The following is a 25,612-nucleotide window of genomic DNA, read 5'->3' as shown; positions in this document are numbered from 1 at the left end:
ACAAATTGGTCATTCAGATTTTGAAGTGGTTGCTGCCGGTTGTAATACAAAATCCCGTCAAATTAGAAACTGTGGCTACTCGGACTGATGTAATCCCGCCAAAACACAAGTGTTATTTCTTGCTCGATTTGCAGTGTCGGTTTTCTGATTGTATTGAATGTAAGATTAAGGAGATCCGGTTAAGATGATTTGGTCGTTTGATAAGGAAAGCTCGAGAAAACCGAGCCCCCATTACTCAACATAGCATTTCATTTCTATGGAAAACTAAAACTTTTGGTCCACAAAATGTTCATGTAGGGAAGTGTACAATAAAAGGAGCAAAATCTTTCAAATGCACAAAATCATCATACATATACTATGGAATGCATAGCATATCAACACAGTGATACACTCGGAGCGAATTGGCATGTTGATGTAAATGTGATAATGTCTACAAATTGATCATTCGGCCTTGGCCGGGAAGTGGTTGCCGCCAGTTGTTACCTTGTATACATAGAAAGCAGTCATGAAAGCACTGCAAATAAGAGCAAAGAGAAATTGATTAGGAGTAATCAAGGACATTGTCGCACGGTTCAATTTAACTTGAGGAACGGATTCCGATTCATGAAACTGGATTCAGTCATAAAGAACACTACCAACCAAGTTTACAAACGAACTCCATTGTTGGACGGTCGACTCAGTTAGAGGATCACCTGTCTGAAACCCCAAACCATATAACCAGTAACACTGATTACAGGACATTAGTTTTTAAACATTAAACTCCGTCCATGAAAAATATTTACGACAACGTCAACATAAAAATGGTGATTGTTTAGGTTTTCTATTATTTCCGAACAATTCCTGTCAGCTGACCTTGATCAGGGAAACCCACAAACAACATTACGAAAGTGCCTCAAAAGCTCCCATCTATGGAGGGAGTTGTATAGATCGACTCCTACATCAAAATATAACCAAAGCACACATTTTCCACATACTTGTACAAGGTGTTTTACATAATTATTACGGAGTATTGTACACTACGAGTTATTTGACCTAAATAACCCGGAAAAAAAAAACAAGTTTTACAAAATACCAGGACTTGCGGTATGGATATAGGCATCTTTAATAGATGCTTCATGATATATTAATGTCAGGCCGTTATACAAGAGACTTCCTTTACATTTTAATGAGCCATTTTGTTTTACTCAAATCATATCTGAAAACCAAAGATAATGAGTCTCCGACTCAAGATCCCACTACCAATAGAGTTACAGCCAATACAATTCTCAGATGATTGTGAATTATGGACAAAGTTCTTCCAGAACAGAGACAAATCAAACAAGTAACAGTGCTCTCCCGAAAATGTGCTGTACCAGTAATGTACCACAACAGAGTAGCGACGAAGATTACCTGATTGCAGCAACCATCCCAGCTGGCATGACCTTTGAGGTTTCCATATAACGTTGTCCCATGACATATGTAAGTAAGATTGCAGTCACTGCCAAGGGAGATAGATAAATTCAAGACACCAGGTACTAATAAAGTGAAGAGACCTTCTGATAAAAATTTCTTGTAAATTCTTAAGTAGACCCGGCACTGTACACTCTATAACTAGATAAGTTCCCTTTTCTATTCTCTGCAGATTTATGGGAGATTATTTCTTCACATTTATCACGCTGACAGTGTACGCCATGGGCAGTATGAATTAATCGCTTATGACATACAAGTGCCAGCCAAGACAGATTACCACTCATTCTTGAAAACATATTCAGATTGCAAAAGTATGCAAGAGACACAAGCAACTACCAAAATGGTAGAAACAATCACTGATAAACGCTTAACTGACTTGTTTATAAATTATAAGCAAGCACAAACCAGTTCGAGATGTATGTTCTCTTTCTCTTACATATATATAGGTTGAAGTTGGCAATATATCGGTTCAACATGTTACTGAAACATAGAGACATATGCCAATAGACTCTCATTCATCATGACATTTTGATTGCTAATTTGCTATATATTTGTACCTTAGCTACACAAAAGACCTTGAATATGAGTTGTGTACTTGTGTCCATTGCCTAGTGCGTATGATGTCAAAATGTTCTACCTTAGCAAAATTTGTGACAAACATTGGTGGTACTAGTATCGCATTTGCATTAGGAGTGCAAAATACTATCTGCAGACAGCCATCCAAAACAAATAAACATAGACAGAAAATACTCACAAGAGTGTCCCTTATAATCTACAACATCAACATCGAATTCCATACGGAAAAAACTCATCTTTGTGCATCCTTCCACAAGTCACCTCTCCACCATTTCATCCTTACTCATCTTTGCTACTATCGGACCATAGTACCAAAAACGTGTTTTACATTCTTCCTTCCATTTACTCTTTTATGCTCATTTTGCTATTCTAAGTATATTTATTTGTAATCCCATCACTAATATCTCAACCAGTTGTCATCTTTCGGAGGTAAATTGGCATAAACATTTCTGCATCAACTCCAGAGTCCAAACAGCCTAACCTAATTGTCCACCAGTACATCCCCAATTCCCCAATATATTGTACTCATGTGTATTTATGAATTCTAACCCATACACCCAACTTATTAAAGTCATCTAGTATAGGAGTAGGTCTCAAAATCTCCTATAAGACGGTTTTACAATAATGCCCTTCTCCCACCACGTAGTTGGTGAAAATTATTTCCGTGGTTTTACAATAACATTCGTGTAAAACCGCTTTACACAAGATTTTATGCTAATATAGTACTCCCTCCGATTCTTAGGAATTACCCCATATTCCTTTTTTGACATATTCACTAGAATTGCCCCATTTCCGTTTTAAAGATCACCTTACTTTATTGGTGAGAATAGGGGGTAGTACCATAATTCGGCTTTTTTTACCATTTTAAGTTTTACCATGAAAATACGTTTATTAATGAGCAAACAATGATCATATAGGCACCTATTCACCTAATACCAATTACAGAAACAAATCATTACACAATACACATCAATCAATGACAAAAACACCTGAACAAGTGGAAAAAAGATCATATAAAGGGAAAGCTATTTAAATACACGGTTTTTCTAATGCGGACCCTAAAAACACGATAAGAAGTTAATTAGAGAAAGAATTTCAAGAATATATCATCAAAAATTGATATACACAACTAAAATAAAATAACATTTATGTAAAACCGTTTTACAGAAGAATATATAAAGCGAAACATACCCGTCTCAAGAAAAAAGGCAAAGCGGGAATTTTGCTTCTTTTTAAAGGATTGTAAGCTCAAATAACCAGCTAAAACGAGCAACAAACCAGCACCAGAACCACCAGCAAGAGAGACTAAACTGCCCTTCTTAGCATATCCGATTAGACCACCCAGAACTAGAATTGATCCGTATGGGATTGTAAAGCAAAAATCATGCATTTTTATGAATTTTATGAAATGGGTATGTGAGAAATGTAAAGAATTGATGTGATCGGATGTGGGATTTGGGAATTAAGATTCAAGATCGATGAAAAATGGAAGTTTTTTTTGGTCAAAACTCCAGAAATGTGTGAAAAATGGGAAAGTTGTTGGATTGGCGTGTGGCCTTCGTAAGTGAGATTTGAGTTGGTCGGTCAATGTGAGTACTTTGTGATGGAAGAGTTGGTGCCAACTACTATTGTTGGTAACACTAGACAAAATTGACCGATCCGGATAATCCAACCCGTATCCTGACATCCGAACTCAAGATTCAAGCATGACCTAAACTTGAATTGACCCAATTCAATATAATCGTTCCAAATGTGTATATTGTTGGAAATTGATTATTATCCATAAAACACCCGATAATAGTTGACCGACCTAAACCCAGCCCGATTGACCCATTTATCAGGTCATTTGTTGGTACGAGTGATATTTAGAGGTAGACATGGTAACCGAATCAATTGGGTTTGAGTTCAGGTCGAGTTATTTCGAGTTTATAATAATTCGAGTTGAAGCAGATTGGGTCGGGTCGGGTAATATCGAGTTTGTTTTTTTTTTTAAAGTGGGTTGGTATTAAGTTGTTATTGGGGATAACGGTTAGTGTATGATACTCCCTCCATTCAACTCCACAAGGCCATTATGCTTTATCACGTTTGCCAACGCGGCTTTTACTCGACAAATATTTTTAGTTACGTATTTGCAAAAATTATAAAAGTTAGATATTTTTAATGTACTCTTAAAGACGAATCAAATAAGATCTCACATGAATATATTTTCACTTATGTATCGAGAGAAAATTGAAGTTGAATGTCCGCTTGTGAATAGTGTGCAAAAGAGATAATGGCCTTGTGGAGTTGAATGGAGGGAGTAATAAACTTTTTACTCAGGTTGAGTGGGGTCGTGTCAATTTAGGTTTTGGGTAAGCTTAGTCCTTAAAATGCCTCTTGTTATTGAGTTATTCGAGTTGGTCGGGTTAGGTTCTGTTTGGTAAAACTAACTGAAAACTAAAAAGTGAAAAGGTAGATGAAAACTGAAAAGCTAACTGAAACCTGAAAAGGTAACTGATAAGGTAGCTGAAAGTTAGGAACTGATAAGGTAGCTGATTATATAAAAAAGTGTTTGGCAAACTAACTGAAAAGCTAACTGATTTTGATGAAATGACGTAAAAGGATATGATAATAATTTAATAGTATAGATTTAAAGGGTAAAAACGGGTTATCAAACCAAACCAGGTACCTGAAATCTCAAATGCTACTAGCTTATTTGGTTAAATAAGCTATTTACAAAAAAAATAAGGTAACTGAAATTTTGGTCAAATAAGCTACTTTGACCAAATTATGTACCTAAAAGGCTGAAATGCATTGTCAAACAGAACCTTAGTCTGGTCAGGCTTGTTTGGGGGTAAATGGGTAATTGAGCTATTCGAGTTGGTTATGGGTCGGGTAAAATGCCTCTTGTTATATTCGGGTTTTGTTGAATTCAATTTTGCTTTACGGGTCCTTGTCGGGGGTCTGACCAATGTCACTTCAAGTTATCATCATAATTTTAACAACTAGTCTTGCTATAGACGGATATATCCATCTATAGCTAAAGACGGGTCAAATAGCTTGAAAGTAGTGACATTTTTTACCTTCACCAGTCACCACCCCACTTGTTGCTTGTCCTATTAGAAATGTGGTATTGTATTTGGTCCGTCTTTAGTTATAGACGGATATGAACCGTCTATAATGAGGTTTTGTGTAATTTTAATGTTATATTTTTTTTTTGTATTTAATTTATTTAAGTTAAAACAATAAATCCGTACTTCGTAAGGTAAATGTAAATTTGGTTTTGTTTGGACCAATATTAAGTTCACTCATTGCTTGTAACTTGTTCATCCATCTAATTTTTGGGTTCTGTTAGTTCGAGAAGTCGAGATTCACTCGGTGACCATGGTGAAGAGTTATCGGGTCATGACGGTCAACCCGGTAAGCTAAATTTGGTTGAGGAACCTGGACTGGATCGTGATGGAAACTAGTCAGAGTTATACAATTGAAGACCAAAATAATCTCATTGACAAAATGTCGAAATCTCACTCAATTTTTTAGTTAGTTGTAGATGTTAGCTAGCGTGAAGTCATGAACATTGCTACTTTTAATGTGACACGGGTTAAACCCATCAGCGTCATAGTATGTTTAGTCGTTACTGGTAATCACGATTGTATATTATAACATCACAATATCATACCCATATTACTCCATTGGAATCGACAAGGTGACAGGCGACTGCTTCTTCACAGTCTGAGAAGTGCAAATGGCAAAACAAGTTATTTCGCTTTACCCCAACATCTTGCAAAGCCAAAGAATAACCATGAGTCTTTCGCTTTTTTTTTTTTTTTTTTTTTTTTGTCAGAAAGAGTCTTTGGCTTCTTGAAACAACACGAAATGGTGAAAAAAAAGCTGATTTACACAAACGAAAAAACTGATGCGAAATTAACTTTGGATTGCAACACGACCCAACATTCACAAGACAGATAATTAACATCAGTTGCTTGCGTCAAAAGCGGTTCCAAAGGCGACATGGCAAAGTACACATACTATTAATACGATACAGGAACAGATTCCTAATTTGTTTGAATAGCATATCTACATGCTGCTAACATGAAAGTCGTGAAGCTGAAGCAATGACACCATAGAAAGTTAGAAACTACCAAGCGCTTCCTAGTTATCCTCGGCTTTCACATCCATGCCACATGCAGCGCCTTCCGTACCAGATTCATCTCCTTCACTGGACACCTGGAAAAAGTACAAGTGGGTCTAGTCAGGTAAAATGGATTTGTCTCAAACCACGCGTATTAATGTAGTCAACAATTATTTGCATCCGACAGTAACTTTTCAAGTTTACATTCTCATGACTGAGTAACAAGCAACAAGCAACAAGCAACAAGCAACAAGCAACAAGCAACAAGCAACAACCAGAGGTGGTAAATCCACTTCCTTGGGAATCCAAACAATAACATCGAAAATCCTATTCCTATTATGAAGCGGGAAACTAGGTCAGTAGTAACCTCAACCTCACTGTCAATGACAGGAAATGAGAGTCGAACAGAAAAAATATCGCTATGGTGGTCCATGAAAGTGATAAAGGGAGACAAAAGAGGGTGAGAGGTCATAGACGTAGAATATCTTCAATGAATTCTAAAAAGAAAAAAGGTAAAAATTAGGCACAATCAGCCATCATGTTTTACCATGCACGCGTGCAGACTAAGGAAAAATCCTAGATAATCTCCCAACACATACTCCAATGATAAAAATTAAAGAGTCATGTTCACGAACAACCACAAACGAGAACTACATCAAGGAAGAAGCCAAACCTTCTCAAGCATGGACTTGAGCTCAGCATGTAGCTTCATGACTTCTCTGTTTCTTGGTTCGAACTTCAGCCCAAGCTCGACATCCTCCAAAGCTCCTTTGAGATTACCAAGCCCTTTTCTAGCCAGAGCTCGGCGCCAATACACCTTGAACTGGTTGGCATCAAACTTCAAGGACTCAGTACAGTCATTCTCTGCCTCTTGATAGTTGTCAACCTTCAGATAGGCCATAGCCCTATTTGCAAAACTCGCTGCGTTTGGAGACTGATCGATGCTCATAGAGTAGCATTCTATGGCTCTGATGAATTTCTGCTTCTTGAAACATTCATTTCCTTCTTCTTTTGCATAAGCCGCATCTGCAATAGCCAATAACGTGAACATGACTAAATTATTGAATAAAAGATGTTGGTTGAACCAAGTTGAAAAATAGAACAGGAAAGTTACAGGCACAAAATTTTCCACATTCTAAGCCTGTAACTAATCATTATCGCCAAACTCTTGTAAGGGTAGTCATAATCACCTAGCTTTTTTTCCGGATGAATGTTGAGATACTATTTAAAAGAAAAAGGGATATCACTTCAAATCGAGCAGCAAGGCTGTTTAATTGCGAAATCGTGGACATGTAATCATCAGCATAATAGAGTAATGTTCAAATTGCCGAAAATATAGGGAATAGAAGTGTGAAACAGAATAAAACAACGATTGAGCAGCAAGGCTGTTTAAATTGCGAAATGGTCAGGCTTTCTTACGATCATCCTCTAGAGCTATTTTCATAATAAAAGTTCAAAATCGAACATCTAGAAAGAACGGATATACCATACCAAATTACCAACATCCATCATCCTTTAAAATATCAATGCAGAATGCCAACTTAAGAACAATTTTAGAAGGGATATGCTATACCAACATCCATCATCCTTTAAAATATTAATCCAAAACACCAACTTAAGCCTACGTTAGGAGCAAGACTTTCACATAGACAACGTTCCATGTGTCCGACACAAAACAACTCTACACACTTTATTTTAAACCAAAAACATCCAATTTTTCACAAAACAGGAGCATCCAACATTTGCAGTACAGTAGGCATAACAATAGAGTTGATTAACCAAACAATCACAATGTAAAAAACATTAAGCAAACGATTTAATAGGAAATAGTGGTCACATACGCAGACGCTTCAGATGCTTGGGAATTGGCGAAGGCCATTTCGGCAGTACAAATGGAAGTAAATATTGATAAAATCCCCGGCGTCTGTCGGCAGTAAAAACATCAACAGTCCCAACCTTTTGAGTACTCCCAACCTTTTGAGTACTCAGATTAAACGAAAAGATAAAATCCCCGATTTCAAAATACGCAACATCCGGCTCAAAAGGATGAACAAAACAAGGTTTAGGTAACTTATTACTTCCACCAGTCTCAGAAATGAAAAACCTTTCGACATTTTCCCTCGACACCTTATACATCAAACTCCACTCACCACCAGCCTCCCAATTCTTCAACCTCCAACACTTTAAAACACGATGTCCCTCCTTAAACACCTCCATAAACTGAATAAACCCGCCTCCGCCACCAACCCACCTCTCATCCTTCAACCCAGGCGTATCAAACGGCTTCATCCTCCCCTTTGGTACCGGGATAAACCGACACACAGCCATCTCATAACTCTCCACACACTTAAAATAATCATTATCCTTAACATCCCAAGTAATCAAACCAGCACCCAAATCAACCCAAAACAGCTTCCCATTAAACTCAAATGACCCTTCCGCCCTCCAAGAATGCGATCCCAACATATAATTCGCGCTCTTTTCGACCCATTTACCTATATCCGACACAAAACATAATAAAGTCCCATAATTTGACCCGATCATCGGTCGATACTCGACCGCCATAAACCTATTTACCACACCAGATTCCGGGTCAACCCGGGCAGTGAACCCAACATGTGACCGGTTACTAATTGAACAAGTTTCCGGCTTCGGGAGCCCAACCCATTCACTCGTAATCGGGTTAACCACATACAACGATTCCTCTATTAATACCATCGACATCGTCATCAGAAATTTAAGTAATGGAAAGGATAAATAAATGGAGAGAATTCATACTCGGGCTTTTAAATTTCAAGCAGTGAACTTTGAGACAGAAAAAGCACTGCAGGACATGTTAAACCCAAATTCTCATGTTAAATTGGGCCATTTTCGTACATGTCGCCCGATGAAGTGATAAGCGATGACAAATTCGGATTCAAATTCGTTAGCATCATATAAGCCTTTTTGGCTCATTTTAGAACAAAAAAAATTGAGTTGATTTTCAAAATATTTGACGAATGTGGATTTACGAAGGATCGTTTTTTGATAAATTTATCATAAGAAACTTTAATTTGTCTTAGAGTTGTCATTCGAGATGACAAACTCTTATTGACAAACTCTTATTGTACAATTATTCTAGCAAAACAAAATTGTCAAAATGAGAGATTCATGTTTGGAGATAAATTCAATTTATTTGTAGGGGAATATGTTTTGGCTAAAAATTATTTGACTTGTATTTGTTGTTATTGTTCCGGGTGTAATTCCAGAGCAGTTATAGTTACCACCCGTGGCTTGTAGTAAGATGTCTTGGATTGGATTCTTCTTGTCTTTATCGTTCCTCTCGCCCTCTCCTGCAACAATGAACGAACTGAGGGCTTGGCTTTGTGCCAAGCGTACTCACTCCGACGCTCAAGTCAGTAACTTAGAGAGGTAAGTTGTTACTTGGCTGAATGTATATTGTAGAGAGATAAGGAAGATAATACCGTATGAATAGTGTTTCTTAGGTTAAGTTGTGGATCCTTTCCTCAATGAAGGTTGAGGAGTATTTATAGACTTTCACCTTTTGTCACGTAGTGGCCAAGTGGCTAGCAGGTGGAAAGACTGATCTACCCCTCGGCCGAGGGACCTATGGCAGGCCGGCGGGCCCTGTTGACTCACCGCCGAGGGGTCTTGGATGTGAGTACGCGGATATGTGTCCCGGCTGACAGGTTGTCATGCCGAGACCCAGGCTGACAGGCCGATGGGCTGCATCGGCTAGGCCGTCTAAGTCGTTGACTTGCTGTGGATATCTTTGACCTTGCTCAATATGTTGACTTGGTCAGCGGTGCAGAATATGCCCCATCAATTTGCCCCCAGCGTAGTCTATGCCGTGGTATGGGCTCCGATGTACGTTTGAGCGTATATTCTGCGTAAGTAATTTGTAAAAAAATTTCTGCATCGGCTTCTTCTGCGGCGGCTTCTTTTACCTCGGCCTGGTCTTTCCTTAGGCCGTACCATATCCCCCCTCCTCATGGATGCGTAAAGGGCATCCGATGTGGAAAAGAAAGTGACGTTGGCCGAGACCAGGGTTGAGAGTGCCGGTTGTTTTTGATTGCCCCCGGCCGGCGCTACTTGGCTTGGTTGATCATGTGGCCGGCGGAGAACAGATGCTTGGGAATTTGTTGAGGAAGGTGAATAGGCGGAGAGATACGAATGGGCGTGTTGAAGACGCTTGGTCACTGTTGCATTGATTGACGTTCAACTGTTGCAACGATTGACATCCCGTGGTTGCATGTCCGACACGTGTCTGTTCGGTGATTGGATGACGCTTCATGGGCTGTTCTCTGATTGGTCCTCCTTTATGGGCTTTTCCCTATAAATAGGGCAGTTCTCCGTGAAATTGGCCACCAATTTCATTCTCCCCAAAATTTTCTTCTCTCTAAACTTTCAAAGGGCTTCTTCATCTTCTAATTTTCAGAGTTGTTACTCCGGCGAGTGTTTTTCTTCAAGGTAAACAAACAAACTTCCCAATTTCTTAACTTTGTAAGTTTTTATTGTAAACATGTCTTCTGCTGATGCCGGGCCTAGTAAACCGGCGTCGGGGGGTTCCCCGTCGCGTCTCGATGAGGAGGAGAAGTTGGACGCCCTCCTGATAAGGCCTGGGGGCCCCAGGTCTCCTTCTCCTGAAGTCGATCCTCGAGTTCTGGAGGAATGGGAGGATGACTCTGATGTCGATGACGACGCAGACGGTTTTGGTGATGATGCTGAAAAGGCTCGTCCCAAAGAGGGGAGGCAGTACGTTATGGATCACGGTGACGTCTGTAAGGTAAGCGTTGACCGAACTTGGGCCCATAAGTTGGCCAGTTGTTCTGGTGAGACATTTTTCGGGGGCCATTTCTTCTTTGGCAGGGGATACAAGATTGTTATCCCCGAGGAGGGTCAGGCCGTCTGTTGCCCTCCGCCGGGCCATACCGGCGTATACATGCGACACCTGGAGTACGGGCTCCGGTTTCCGCTGAATGAGTACGTCATGGCCATCATTAAAGCTATGAACGTCGCTATGGCCCAACTGCATCCGTTGGCCATGAGGACGATAGTCGGCTTTGTGTGGCTTTGCCTCTTCAAGGGGGAGGCCCCGACGGTGAATTTATTCCGCCGGCTTCATTATCTCCAGCCGTCAATCGCTGGCCGCGTCGGTTGGTACAGCGTGCACATGGAGAAAGGTTATGTCTCTGTTGACAAACTTACTTCTTGCAAAGACTGGAGAGATCGGTGGGTGTATGTTAAGGTGCCGGATGACTATCCGCTGCCCCGCTCCTTTCAGCACCCAGTTAATTTGCGGTGTGAGACTAAGGCGGAGCGTGAGAGATGGGTCTCATAAAAAAAGCCCAAGATGGATGTCAGCCGGGTTTATCTTAAGGGGGATGAGAAGCTGGCGATGAAGCATTTTGAGGCGGACAAGGGTGGGGTATCGAGAAAATGGATTCCCCCAACGCAGATCATTCTTCAGGATGAGCCGCTCTGCTATGTCGGTCTCATACCGGCCCTAGAACAGGGTGAGTGGGGTCGGTGTGAGGCCCATCGCCGCTTTCAATGTTCCTGTTTCTTCGAACTTCGATTTATTTCTTAACTCTTGCTTTGTTTCCTTCGCAGGCCACTTCGGACCGGACCTGTCTGAGGATATCCTCCGGAGAATGGGGCTGCACAAAGATAAAACCGTTGCTAACCTGCATCCCAAGGCCCTGACCCATGACCGCAGGATGTCGCCGAATGATCTCATGGATCAACAGCTGAAAGGTTTGAATGTGGTGGAGGCCCAGGCGAATGTTGTCAGCAACATGCCACGCCATACGCAAAAAACAAAGTCTTTGGCGGCGACGGCATCGACATCAGTTCCACCTCCCATCTCTTTAGTCCAGAAGGAGACGGTGGAAGTGGTCGACATTACCGGTGGGGACTCTGATGCGGAGGGATCTTCCCTTGTCCGTAAGAGGAAACAGCCTACCCCTCCCGCTCGTACTTCTGCCGCTGCTGCTGAAACTGCTGCTGGTGAGGAAATGCGCCCCTCGGCCAAGAAAGCCAAGCAAGGTACGGATCCATCCTGTGGCTCGGATTTAGCCGGTTCGTTAGGCGTATCTGATGACAGGCTTCTCGGCATGTCTATGCATGTGGAGGCTGATGCATTAATTGAATTTTTGTAGGTCCACCGCCGTCGGCCGCCACTCCTACTGAGCAACAAGTGGAGAACCCTGTACAGGCTGGTGGTCAAAACGTCGCCGTCGGCTCTTCATCCCAGAAGGCTTCCCTCCCCCAACCGCTGGCTGCTGATCGAAGCGTCACTCTTGACTCTTCATCCCAGAAGGCTTTCCCTTCCCAGCTCGTAACGGAAGGCGCGAGGCTGATCAAGAGGCTGGCAAAGTGGAACGAGTTGGCTGGTGCTCATATTATAGAGCGGGAGAAGGCCGTGGCTCAATCAGCTTCTGAACTTGCTGTCGTCAAGAAGGTGGCCGTGAAGGCGAAGCTGGAACTCCTTGATGAGTAGAAGCTTAGGGGAGATGCTGAGAAGGCACTCTCGGCTGAGAGGAAACTCAGGGAGGACGCTGAAAAGGAGGTCCTTGCTGAGAGGGCTAAGGCTGAGGCCGCGGCGACTGAAGCTGCTAAGCTGCTGGAGAAGTGTGCCCTTGTTCAGAGGCACGCCGACCTTTATCTCCAGCAGAGGAATGAACACAAGGAACGGTTTCTGATCCAGGGGAAGGTGATTCGGAGCAAGGAGGCCATCATCAAGCAAAAGGAGGACGACATTGAGATGCTCCAAACCAAACTGCTCCCTGACATGTGCTCCGAATTCCGGGATCTGGCCGAAGACGCTGCCAGGGAAGTAATTGAGGAGCTCTTTCCTCTTGACGGTTCCTTTCCGTGGGGCCGATTCAACGAGCTGTTTGACGACAAGCTCGAAGCAAAGGAGAAGGCCGTGGAGGAGAAGGCCAAGGAGGCGGTGAGGGTGAAGATGGAGCAAGAGGCGGCCGAGGAGGCAGCAGCTCTTGCTGAGAAGGCTAAGGCGGCCAAGGAGGAAGCCGAGAGGGCACGGGCAGCTGAGGCTGCCGAGGCTAAGGCTGAGGCTCGCCGAAAGCGAGGCTGCTAAGGAACTATTTGGGTTGCCCATCGAAGAAGGTGTTGCTACCGCGGCTGATGGCAAGCAACAACAGACATAGGGAGATGATATCTGTAACCTTTTGTCTTTTGGCTTATCCTTGTAATTTCTTGTAATTCGTTGGACATTTTTAATAAGAGCTCGTTTCTTCTGCCTCTGGCTTGGCCGAGGATTTTACCTCTTTTCTTTTTCTGAGTTGTCTTTTTGCGCTAATAGTTGAGCATCTCAACTGTGTTTAGCGTTTTCACTTTGCCTCGGGCTTGGCCGAGGTCTTTTCTTGTCTTCATCTGATTTGTCTTCTTACGTTATTAATTGAGTGTCTCTTTCGTCTCTGCCTTGGTTTGGCTGAGGCAGTCTAGAGTACGTATCTCAACTGTGTTTAACGCTTCTAAGGCATTTTGATTGCTTTCGCGAGCATCAACTGCGCTGCTATTGATTGTTGTGATGTCTATCTCTCGATGGTGACCGCCGCTCTTGTCGGTGTGACAGTGTGAGCCGGCGTTTGTTATTTGATGACGACTGCCGCTCTTGTCGGTGTGACAGTGTGAGCCGGCGTCTGCTTCTTGTTAGTGACTGCCGTGGCGTCTACCACTTGGAGTGACTGCGACGGCGTCCAACCTCTTGGGGTGACTGCCGTGGCGTCTACTACTTGGGGTGACTGCGACGGTGCCTATTTCTTCATGGAGACTGCCGTGGCGTCTACCACTTGGAGTGACTGCGACGGCGTCCAACCTCTGGGGGTGACTGCCGTGGCGTCTACTACTTGGGGTGACTGCGACGGCGCCTATTTCTTCATGGAGACTGCCGTGGCGTCTACCACTTGGAGTGACTGCGACGGCGTCCAACCTCTTGGGGTGACTGCCGTGGCGTCTACTACTTGGGGTGACTGCGACGGCGCCTATTTCTTCATGGAGACTGCCGCTCTTGTCGGTATGACAGTGTGAGCCGACATCTGCTTACTGATAAAGACTGCCGCTCTTGTCGGTATGACAGTGTGAGCCGGCGTCTGCTGCTTCCTAGTGACTATGGGGTAGATGAACATTTTGATGGAAGACTTGGACGATTTTTCATTAGGTAAAGACATGCGTCGGGGTGCCCACAGCTGTTTTGGACACCTCCGCCGCTACATAGAGTACTCCCGGGATTACCAGCGTCCTAATGGCCTATCAAAGGCACACCGTCCTAGTCAGCCGCTAGTTACATCCATGAGGTCGCCCTACTGTTGTAAGGATAGACTTTTCCCTTTTTCTGATTTCTTCGCCACTTTGAGGGATTGCATGTTGCATCCTCTGGCAGCTATCTGGACGTTGACCACCTCGTCATTCTCGTTTTTGGAAACGAGTTTATGCGCTTTCCCCCGGTCCGAGACATACATCAGTGTTAGGGCCCGGATGGACATTACTGCGTCAGCCTCGCTCAAGGTGACTCGGCCTATGAGAACGTTGTAGGCGGACGAGCCGTCGATGACCACGAACTCAGCTAGGACATTCTTAGCCGCATTCTTTTCGCCAAACGTCACCGGGAGTCTGATTGATCCCAGTGGTACCAGGCCGGCTCCAGAGAAGCTGTACAGTGGGTTGGTGCAGGGGCTCAAGTCCTTGACTTTCAGGCCGAGGGTGAGGAAGCACTCCCTGAACATGATGTTCGTGTAGGCACCTATGTCAATCAGGCACCTTTTGACCAGGTGGTTGGATATGTCCAAATTGACTACAAGGGGGTCGATGTGAGGAGCGATGACTCCCTCGTAGTCCTTCCTTCCAATAGTCATATCGGGGATGTTGGAAGCGGGGATCGCTGTATTGGGCACGAAGTTGATGGCCTGATATAGTTCGTTCAGGTGCCGTTTGTACCCATGAGCGGACCCTCCGTTCTCGTTGCCCCCGATGACAACATGGATCACTCCTATCCGTTCGAAGACGGATTTCCTGTCTGAACTGCCGGCGTCAGTCTTTTGGCCTTTGGCAACGTACTTGCCGAGGCTCCCCTTCCGGATCAGCTCTTCAATGGCATTCTTCAGATGCCGGCAGTCGTTGGTTAAGTGGCCGGTGTGGCCGTGGTACTCGCAGTACTGGCTCGTGTCACCGTCACTTTTTGGCTTGGGGGGTCTCTCCCACTTCTGGCCCTCGTTTTTGCTCAGGGCGAAGACCTCGGCGGCTGATACGACGAGAGGGGTTTTGTCATGATACCGCCTCTGGTGGTACGTTCCTGAGCTCCACCCGGCGCCCGTCGAGTCCTGTTTCCTGGCAGATTTGTCCGACCGTGACCTATTATTCTCACGGCGTCTTTCATCGGACCGTGACCCATTGTTGTCACGGCGTCTCTCATCCGGGTCGTCCTCCCGGCGGCTCTTCTTTTCTGAGTGCTCGGCCTCGCTGGGGCCTACCCAGGTCTTGTGGTAGTCCTCCACCTTAATGGCTTGATCGGCCATTTTCCTGGCGGAGTCTAACCTTTGGCCGCCGCACTTGATGAGCTCGTTTTTTAAGTCCCCTCTTGGGAGACCTTTCATCAGCGCGAAGGCGGCCAGTTCGCTGTTCAGATCCCGAACCTGCTGCACCTTGGCGTCGAACCTCTTCACGTAGCTTCGGAGAGTCTCGCCTCCCTCCTGTTTGATGGTCAGGAGGTCCGATGTCTCGACGGCCCTCCTCTTATTGCAGGAATATTGGGCCAAAAATCTTTCTCTCAGGTCGCCATACCCGTATATCGACCCGTCGGGCAGTCCTTTGTACCAACTTTGCGCCATCCCATGCAAGGTCGTTGGGAAAACGCGGCACCAGACCTCATCAGGCTGTTCCCATACCGACATGTGAGACTCGAAAGCCTCAGCATGGTCGGTTGGGTCGCCTTCTCCTGAGTATGATATGGGTGGCAGCTTTAGCTTAGTTGGCACCGGGATTTCTAGGACGTAGTCGCTGAGGGGCTGTCTGACCACGTGCCGAACGACACGCGGCGATCGGCTTCTCGCATCCCTAGTCCGGCTCCTCTCCTCGTGACGGGAAGGGCTTCTTCTCTGACTCTGGCGAGTCGGGCTTCTTCTTCTCCGACTTTGATGAGTCGGACTTCTTTCATTCCTCCGGGGCAGGCCTCGTGGCTGCTGCGGTGACGCTGTCCTCCCGCGAGTGCGGTCGGGACTTATGTCCACCACCAGCATTCTGGGCTCCTCCGGCGGAATGACAGGGCCAACTTCTTCCAGTGCTCCATTCAAGTCTCTTGGAGTTACGTTCTGGGCCCTGGTCTCCTGGACGGGTTCCGCCGCTCTTGCCGGTGTGACAGTGTGAGCCGACGTACTACCGATGAGGTCCAGGAGTTGCTTTAGTAATGCCACGTCAACCACATGTCCCATGAGGGTGACTTGGTTGGCGGGCAGCGGCGCATCCGGTGTTATTGGCATCCCGAACTCCGGTTGGACTACCCCGCCGGTGGAGGGCTGCACGACTCCAGAATTGTTGAAGGTATCATCTTGGTAGAATGCGGTTTCGTCGGTCACGACTGCGTCTTGTTGTTTCGACATCTTCTTAGCTTTTTGGGTGGGTTTTTGTTGTTTTTTTTTTTTTTTGTTTGGGAATGAATGTGACTAGCTTCTAGTAGCGTTTCCCCACAGACGGCGCCAATTGTTCCGGGTGTAATTCCAGAGCAGTTATAGTTACCACCCGTGGCTTGTAGTAAGATGTCTTGGATTGGATTCTTCTTGTCTTTATCGTTCCTCTCGGCCTCTCCTGCAACAATGAACGAACTGAGGGCTTGGCTTTGTGCCAAGCGTACTCACTCTGACGCTCAAGTCAGTAACTTAGAGAGGTAAGTTGTTACTTGGCTGAATGTATATTGTAGAGAGATAAGGAAGATAATACCGTATGAATAGTGTTTCTTAGGTTAAGTTGTGGATCCTTTCCTCAATGAAGGTTGAGGAGTATTTATAGACTTTCACCTTTTGTCACGTAGTGGTCAAGTGGCCAAGTGGCTAGCAGGTGGAAAGACTGATCTACCCCTCGGCCGAGGGACCTATGGCAGGCCGGCGGGCCCTGTTGACTCACCGCCGAGGGGTCTTGGATGTGAGTACGCGGATATGTGTCCCGGCTGACAGGTTGCCATGCCGAGACCCAGGCTGACAGGCCGATGGGCTGCATTGGCTAGGCCGTCTAAGTCGTTGACTTGCTGTGGATATCTTTGACCTTGCTCAATATGTTGACTTGGTCAGCGGTGCAGAATATGCCCCATCAGTTATTATAATGAAATATCATACTTATCGAGCTGCTTTGAGTTATTTTGTGGGAGTCATTTTTAAGGAGCAATATTTTGTTCTGTATTGCCACTACGACCTTATTCCACCTCATGCCACCAGTTGTGTATTTGTGTTTAAAGTTAATTATTTTGATTATTAAGGATAAAATTTAAATTCTTTACGGAGTATAAGGGCGAATCCACCTTATTCAATGGCCTGGTGTTGCAGCCCACGTTGTTGAGAAAAAATATGTGAGAATTAGCTTTTGTGCTACACTGTTACTTACTCTATGTTTTTATCCTCAATTAGTTAAGTTCATCATCGTTTCCTAATACATTGATACTCGTAAGTCGTAAATGTTAAGTAATAATTCCGCTACACCATATTATAAAGGACAAGTTAATCAACACACAATTTTACTATACCCAACACATTTTTCAATAGGTCTTGGTATAGACGGGTGGGGCGAATAGACAGGTAAAGACCTCTAATAAAATGGGTAGGGGGACAAGGTGGGGCACCCTCTATGTAGTTCCCACTTTATGGCAAATGGGTATTTTGTGAGGGGAAATGGTATCCGTCTATACGTATAGACGGATAGTGTCCGTCTATAATGAGAATTTGTGCACATTTTTACCTTATTGCCACTTTACCCCTCCCACTTCTCATGTAAATAGAGAGGCCAATAATCAAAAAGCAAACAAATCTCCAAGAAGAAATAACCTAGATCTGCCCAACAACTGCCATAAACTGACCGACGACGAAGGGAGGGAAAAGGGATGGGGATGGAGGGTCGTCGAGCTGGTGCAGGTGGTCGTCGAAGATGGGGATGGGATGGGCATAAATTGGCTTGATAATTTGATATCAATCACGTCAAATATTAGCTACAAGCCTATAAACATACTTTTTACAATAGGTCTTGGTATAGACGGGTGGGGCGAACAGACGGGTAAAGACCTCTAATAAAATGGGTAGGGGGGACAAGGTGGGGCACCCCCCATGTGCTTCCCACTTTATGGCAAATGGGTATTTTGTGAGGGGAAATGGTATCCGTCTATACGTATAGACGGATAGTGTCCGTCTATAATGAGAATTTGTGTACTTTTTATTACTTTAATCGTTTAGTTTTTTTTTTTCTTTAATATATGCAAAAACTTCGCTTCATATTACATGTTACCATGCGACATTGTTGACTTGTTGCAGTCTCTTGTGAATAAAATACTTAAAATTATTGAAAAAAGGGTTAAATTTTACAAATACAGTAATAATGAAGATCAAAAATCTGAAATTTGAAAAAATATACTCGTATTTTTTTTTTTGGTGACAAGATAATATACTTATACTATAAAATATAATGGTATTGGTTAGTGTGTACGAAGACACACTAGTTTTAAACCCGTGCAAAATTGCACGGGTTTGTATTTGGGCCAGTATTAATATTTTTGGATGTATATTTGTTTTTGCATTTCTATTATACTTATCTAGTTGGTCTAAATCTACGATCTATATAATTTATCATGACGATATTAATGTTGCCTATCATTCGTACTTGTAGAAGTAGAAATTACTCGGTAGCCTATCATTGTCATCTTCCGAATTCAGAGTGCGAGACTGATAGTAAAATTGCCAGAATTTTTGCTTCAAGTACATAAATCCTCGGTGATGAACGGCTTGTTATACAGATCTGAGAGGATTATTTTTTCTAAAAAGAACATATTTAAAAGTTTTTCGACTGTTAACTTATCGTGTTGTTATTATTAAAAAAAATATTTATTACAACAATTGCGAATTATTTATTATAAAAAATTTATTAAAAAAATTTTAATCACTTGTAAGTTAAATTAAAATTTATTTGTTTTTTTACGGTTAAAAAAAATTAAAATTTGCTTTAAATTCTAGTTGAAGACTAAATTAACTCGGTTGCCTATCATTGTCACCTACCATTTTCGGTGTGTGCGGCTGATAGTTAAGTTGCCGAGTTTTATATTCCAAGTAAATACTCCGTCATAATTAATTTTTTTTTAACAAAAATTTTTGTACCATGTACTTTTAAAAAATTATGTTGGGATGTTGTTGCTGCATGGTAAAATAATATTAACCAAAATACATGAATATTTTATACTCCAAGTAAATACTCTGTCAAGATTTCTTTTTTAAACAAAATTTATTGTACCATTTTAAAAAATTATGTATGTAATTCATTTGCATTTTATGTTCGATCCCGTATATAAATGTAATTCCTTCTTGAAATTATGTAATTTTATTATTATGTAATTTTGTTTTAAAAATTATGTAATTCAATTTCATTTACTCGCATTTGTAATTCAATCTGCGTATATGTTATTAATTTTATTTACACGGAATGTATAAAATTATTTCATAATATTAATTCATAGAATTTTTTCATAATATTATTTCATAGAAGTTGTGTAAGACGGAATTTATCGCATGTTTAAAAAGATGGAAATCCGAAGAAATAAATACATTGCACACTCACGGGTCCCACCATAACATGAATTTCAAAAAAAAAAAAAAAAAAAAAAAACTTGCATTAGTGACGTGGCGCGCTGAGGATTGAGTATTGTCTTTTGTATTAATATAGATAAGATTATATCATAGCGGAGCTAGCATGGGACCTGACATGCATGTTGAGGAACTATCGGGTCATGACGGTCAACCGAGTAAGCCGAAGTTGGTTGAGAAACCTGGACTGGATCGTGATGAAAACACGTTGGTTATACAATTGAAGACCAAAATAATATGAAGTATTAACCGACGGCTACTTCACCCTCTGAGAAGTGCATATGGCAAAACGAGTTATTTCGCTTTACTCCAACATCTTGCAAAGCAAAAGAATAAAGACGAGAGCCTTTAGCTTCTTGAAACAACTCAAAACAGTAAAAAAAAAAAAAACGCTGAGCGACACAAAAACGTAAAAAACTGATGCAAAGTTTAACTTTGGATTGAAACAATAGTACAAACCCGACTTCACAACACAGATAATTATTAACATCAGTTGCTTGCGTTAAAACCGGTTCCAAAGGCGACATGGCAAATACATACTAATAACTCAAGTCTCAAACAGATTGCTAATTACCCTCGGCTAACATGACATTCGTGAAGCTGAAGCAACGACACCATAGAAACTAACAAGCCCATCCTACTTACCCACGGCTTTCACATCCATGCCACATGCAGCAACTTTCGTACCAGAATCAGATCCTTCAATGGACACCTACAGAAAATACAAGTGTGTCTAGTCAGGTAAAATGGACTTGTCGACAATAACATGGCAGCTTTACATTTTCGTGATTGAGAGCAAGCTTGCCTATGTTCTTAGAGACGGAAAATTATGAATCAATGGTCAATGAACAGGCAACAACCATCAGAGGTAAATCCACTTCCTTGGAAATCCAAACAATTATACCCAAAATCCTATTCCTATTATGAAGTGCGGAAACTCAGCCAGTTAGCAACTTCAACTTCACTATCAATGAGAGAAAATGAGAGTCGAACAGACAAAAAATATCGCTAAAGGTGGTCCATGAAAGTGATGAAGGGAGACAAAAGAGGGTGAAAGGTCATAGACTTAGAATATGTTCAGAGAATTCTAAAAAGAAAAAAGGTAAAAATTAGGCACAATCAGCCATCATGTTTTACCATGCACGCGTGCAGACAACAACAACAACAACAACAACAGAGCCTTAATCCCAAAATGATTTGGGGTCGGCTGACATGAATCATCCTTTGGAATCGTGTATGGGTGAACGCTCTCTCAAAATGCGAACAAAATAGAAAAGGAAAAAATGTAAAAACAGAAGGGAGAGTGAAACATAATACAAAAGTCAAGGTAAACTTATAGGTTTTAAAAATCGAAGTCCGGATTTCTTTTATAAACTTAAAATTTAAATCGAGAATAAAGATTTGAAAACCGAAGTAAAATTTAAGGATCCGGAATACCTTAAAAGTGAACCAAGTAAAAATATATAAGAAAGTTGTTGGTAAAAAAAAAGTGTAATAAAGGAGAGGAAAAATCCTAGATAATCTCCCAACACATACTCTAAAAATTAAAAGTCATGTTTAAAAAACCATGTATGGCCTTTTCAGGAACAACCACAAACGAGAACTACGTCAAGGCAGAAGCCAAACCTTCTCAAGCATGGACTTGAGCTCAGCTTGTAGCTTCATGACTTCTCTGTTTCCTGGTTCCAACTTCAGCCCAAGCTCGACATCCTCCAAAGCTCCTTTGAGATTACCAAGCCCTTTTCTAGCCAGAGCTCGGCGCCAATACAACTTGAACTGGTTGGCATCAAACTTCAAGGACTCAGTACAGTCATTCTCTGCCTCTTGATAGTTGTCAACCTTCAGATAGGCCATAGCCCTATTTGCAAAACTCGCTGTGTTTGGAGACAGATCGATGCTCTTAGAGTAGCATTCTATGGCTTTGATGAAGTTCTGGCTCTTGAAACATTCGTTTCCCTCTTCTTTTGCATAAGCCGCATCTGCAATAGCCAATAATGTGAACATGACTATATTATTGAGTAAAAGATGATGGTTGAACCAAGGCGAAAAAAGAAAACAGGAAAGTTACAGGCACACAAATTTTTCCACATTCTAAGCCTGTTGAAAGACATATCTATTCCTTCTACTAATCATTATCCGCCACACTCTTGTAAGGGTAGTCATAATCACCTAGCTTTTTTCCTGATGAATGTTGAGATACTATTTAAAAGAAAAGGGCTACCACTTCAAACACCTGTCTGTGACTCAAATAAACCACGCTCTTTATACCTAAATCCAATAAATGGCTACATAACGCACACTAGGAAATATAATTCATCGTATTGTTCAGTAAAAAGTTAGTTGGCAACCTATGCAGATTACCAAACATCATGACAATCACCCAATGTAGCTTAAGACAAAAATCGTGGACATGTAATCATCAGCATAATAGAGAGATGTTCAAATTGCCGAAAATATACAGAATAGAAGTGTAAAACAGAATAAAACAACGATTGAGCAGCAAGGCTGTTTAAATTACGAAATGGTCAGGCTTTCTTACGAGTATTGAGTAGCCGAGTAATAACTAAAGCAGAATAAAAGCATTTTAGAGCAGCATTACTGTTTAAATCACGAAATGGTACAGGCTTTCTTACGATCATATTCTAGAGCTAGCTATTTTCATAATAAAAGTTCAAAAATTCAACATCTAGAAAGAACTGATATACTATACCAATATCTATCATCCTTTAAAATATCAATGCTGAATGCCAACATAAGAACAATTTTAGAGCAACAAGGCTGTTTGAATTATGAAAAGGTTCAGGCTTTTTTACGATCATCCAACAGAGATATTTCTATACTAAAATCTCCAAACTTAACATCTAGAACTAGAAGGGATATGCTATACCAACATCCATCATCCTTTAAAATATTAATTCAGAACACCAACTTAAGCCTACGTCCGACACAACACTTTATTTTAAACCATAAACATACAATTTTTCACAAAACAGGAGTGTCCGACATTTGCAACATTTGCAGCAGTGTAGGCATAACAATAGAATTTAAGAAACCACTGAAGAAAATCCAATCACAGTTAATCTTCAACTCATCAATTCTTCAACCAATAGAGTTCATTAACCAACAATCACAATGTAAAAAACTTCTAGCAAAGGATAAAACAGTTTAATAGGTAACAGTGGTCACATACACAGACGCTTCGGAATTGGCGAAGGCCACTTTGGCAGTACAAATGGAAGTACATATTGATGTGGATTAAACGCATCAACAGTCCCAACCTTTTGAGTACGAAGATTAAATGAAAAAATACATAAACCCGTCTCAAAATACGCAACATCCGCCTCAAAAGGATGAAAAAAACAAGGCTCTGGCATCTTAGTACCACCACCACCACCGCGACCACGACCACGTCTACCAGTCTCAGAAGTCACAAACCTTTCGACATTCTCCCTCGAAACCTTATACATCAAACTCCACTCACCACCAACCTCACAATTCTTCAACCTCCAACACTTCAACACACACTGTCCCTCCTTAAACACCTCCATAAACTGAATAAACCCGCCTCCGCCACCAACCCACCTCTCATCCGACAACCCAGGCGTATTAAACGGCTTCATCCTCCCCTTTGGTACCGGAATAAACCGACACACAGCCATCTCATCACTCTCCACACTCTTAAAATAATCATTATCTTTAACATCCCAAGTAATCAAACCAGTACTCAAATCAACCCAAAACAGCTTCCCATTAAACTCAAAAGACCCTTCTGCCCTCCAAAAATGCGACCCTAACATATAATTCGCGGTCTTTTCGACCCATTTACCCGTATCCGACACAAAACATAACAAATTCGCATACTTCGACCCGACCATTGGTTGATACTCCACCACCATAAACCTACCCACCACACCAGTTTCCGGGTCAACCCGGGAAGTAAACCCAACATGTGTCCGCTTATGAATCGGGTTGTTCGGCTTCGGGAGCCCAACCCATTCACTCGTAATCGGGTTAACAACATACAACGATTCCTCTTCGTATACCCACAGGATCAGATTCGGATTCTTCTTATGCTCCTTTTGCGGGTCACGATTAATATGCAGGGTAAACAATATCAACCCGTTACTGGTTTGGAGTATTGCAGTCGGGTATTTGGACCGTTTCGGGTCAGTAACCGGGTCAGTAGCTAATTTCCTAGGGTTTATGGCGCAAGTTGAGATTTTTGGGCGATCAACGAGTTGGAACCGGGTCGGGTGAGTCGACTCGGGAGCGAGTTGTGGAATTCGGTCGAGGATGACCCATGAAAGAGGAGAAAAAGCGCGGGAAACGTAGATGGGAAGGAAACGGGAGTCTGAAATTATGGAATTGAAACGTTTCGAAACGGATTTGAAACGGCATAAGGGTTTCGATGGAATTCGGGTTAGGATTTCGATGATTAGTTCTTCGGATAGACGAGCGAATACAGAATCGGGTGATTCGGCGTTTGCAGATGACATTTTTTCAGGTGAATTTTGTTGGATAAGATTTGGTGATTTTTTTAGGGTTAGAGCTGGGAGTTGGTGGTTGAGTAGGGTTTATAGCAATGGGGATCCTCTCTATTTATTCCTTTTTACATTTTTTATTGATGGTCTAGATTTTGTTTCAAATGATCTAACGGTCAATTGAATAAAGTGGGTAATAATTAGATATTGTTCTATTAGAAAAAATGGAAGGAAATGGAGTGGATAAGAAATGGAGAGATCCATACTCGGCTTATAGAGTGTGAATTGTTTAAATTTCAAGCAGTGAACTTTGAGACGGAAAAAAGTACTACATAACAGGTTAAACCCAAATTCTCATGTTAAATTGGGCCATTTTTGCACATGTCGCTCAGCAAAGTGATAAGCGGTGACAAATTCGGGTTCAAATTCGTTAGCATCAAATACTTTTTGGTTCATTTTAGAACAAATAAAATAAAATTGAGCTGATTTTCAAAATATTTGACGAATGTGGGTTTAGGAAGGATTGATTTTGGATAAATTTATCATAAGAAGAATTGTTATATTGATTGGGAACTTTAATTTGTCTTAGAGTCGTCGTTTGAGATGACAAACTCTTACTGTACAATTATTCTAGCAAAACAAAATTGTCAAAATGAGAGATTTGTGTTTGGAGATAAATTCAATATTTTTGTAGGGGAATTTGTTTTGGCTAAAAATTATTTGACTCACTCATATTTGATGTTATTATAATGAAATATCATGTTATCGAGCGGCTTTCATCCTTGTTTTGTGGAGTCATTTTTAAGGAGCAATATTTTGTTTTGTATTGTCACTACAACCTTATTCATCTCAGATTCAGCCACTAGTTGTATTTAAAGTTAATTATTTTGTTTAAAAATAAAATTTAAATTATTTACGGAGAATAGGGGCGAATCCACCTTATCCAATGACCTGGTGTTGCAGCCCAGTTGTTGATAAAATATGTGAGGATTGACTTTTGTGCTACACTATTAATTATGCTTTTATCTATCATTATTAGTTAAGTTCATCATTTCCTAAACTAGTACATTGATATTCGCAAGTCATAAATGTTAAGTAATAATTTCGCTACACCATATTATAAAGGAACAGGTTAAATCCAACAC

General features: G+C 41.8%; 3 protein-coding genes across 3 annotated transcripts; all 3 read right to left on the bottom strand.

Moving 5' to 3' along the window:
• Window positions 1-188: 188 nt before the first annotated feature.
• LOC141646869 (protein FATTY ACID EXPORT 6-like) lies at window positions 189-3,629 on the bottom strand. The gene is made up of 3 exons (XM_074454847.1): window positions 3,217-3,629; window positions 1,390-1,477; window positions 189-514 (listed from the first exon to the last, which is right to left on the bottom strand). The coding sequence occupies exons 1-3, from the start codon at window positions 3,413-3,415 to the stop codon at window positions 442-444; spliced, it is 360 nt and encodes a 119-aa protein (XP_074310948.1). The 5' UTR covers window positions 3,416-3,629; the 3' UTR covers window positions 189-441.
• A 2,288-nt stretch (window positions 3,630-5,917) lies between these two features.
• LOC141646867 (uncharacterized) lies at window positions 5,918-8,955 on the bottom strand. Its single transcript, XM_074454845.1, has 3 exons — window positions 7,978-8,955; window positions 6,810-7,162; window positions 5,918-6,231 (listed from the first exon to the last, which is right to left on the bottom strand). Exons 1-3 carry the CDS (start codon window positions 8,864-8,866, stop codon window positions 6,157-6,159), a joined length of 1,317 nt encoding a protein of 438 aa, XP_074310946.1. The 5' UTR covers window positions 8,867-8,955; the 3' UTR covers window positions 5,918-6,156.
• An 11,441-nt stretch (window positions 8,956-20,396) lies between these two features.
• Window positions 20,397-24,568, bottom strand: LOC141646865 (putative F-box protein At3g23970). Its single transcript, XM_074454844.1, has 3 exons — window positions 23,177-24,568; window positions 21,613-21,965; window positions 20,397-20,698 (listed from the first exon to the last, which is right to left on the bottom strand). The coding sequence occupies exons 1-3, from the start codon at window positions 24,480-24,482 to the stop codon at window positions 20,624-20,626; spliced, it is 1,734 nt and encodes a 577-aa protein (XP_074310945.1). The 5' UTR covers window positions 24,483-24,568; the 3' UTR covers window positions 20,397-20,623.
• Window positions 24,569-25,612: the final 1,044 nt, after the last annotated feature.

The sequence above is a fragment of the Silene latifolia genome, chromosome 3 (genome assembly GCF_048544455.1).
Source record: "Silene latifolia isolate original U9 population chromosome 3, ASM4854445v1, whole genome shotgun sequence".
NCBI classification, from domain to species: domain Eukaryota; kingdom Viridiplantae; phylum Streptophyta; class Magnoliopsida; order Caryophyllales; family Caryophyllaceae; genus Silene; species Silene latifolia.
Note: the sequence above shows the minus strand (reverse complement) of the source record. Positions and strands in the feature narration are given on the sequence as shown.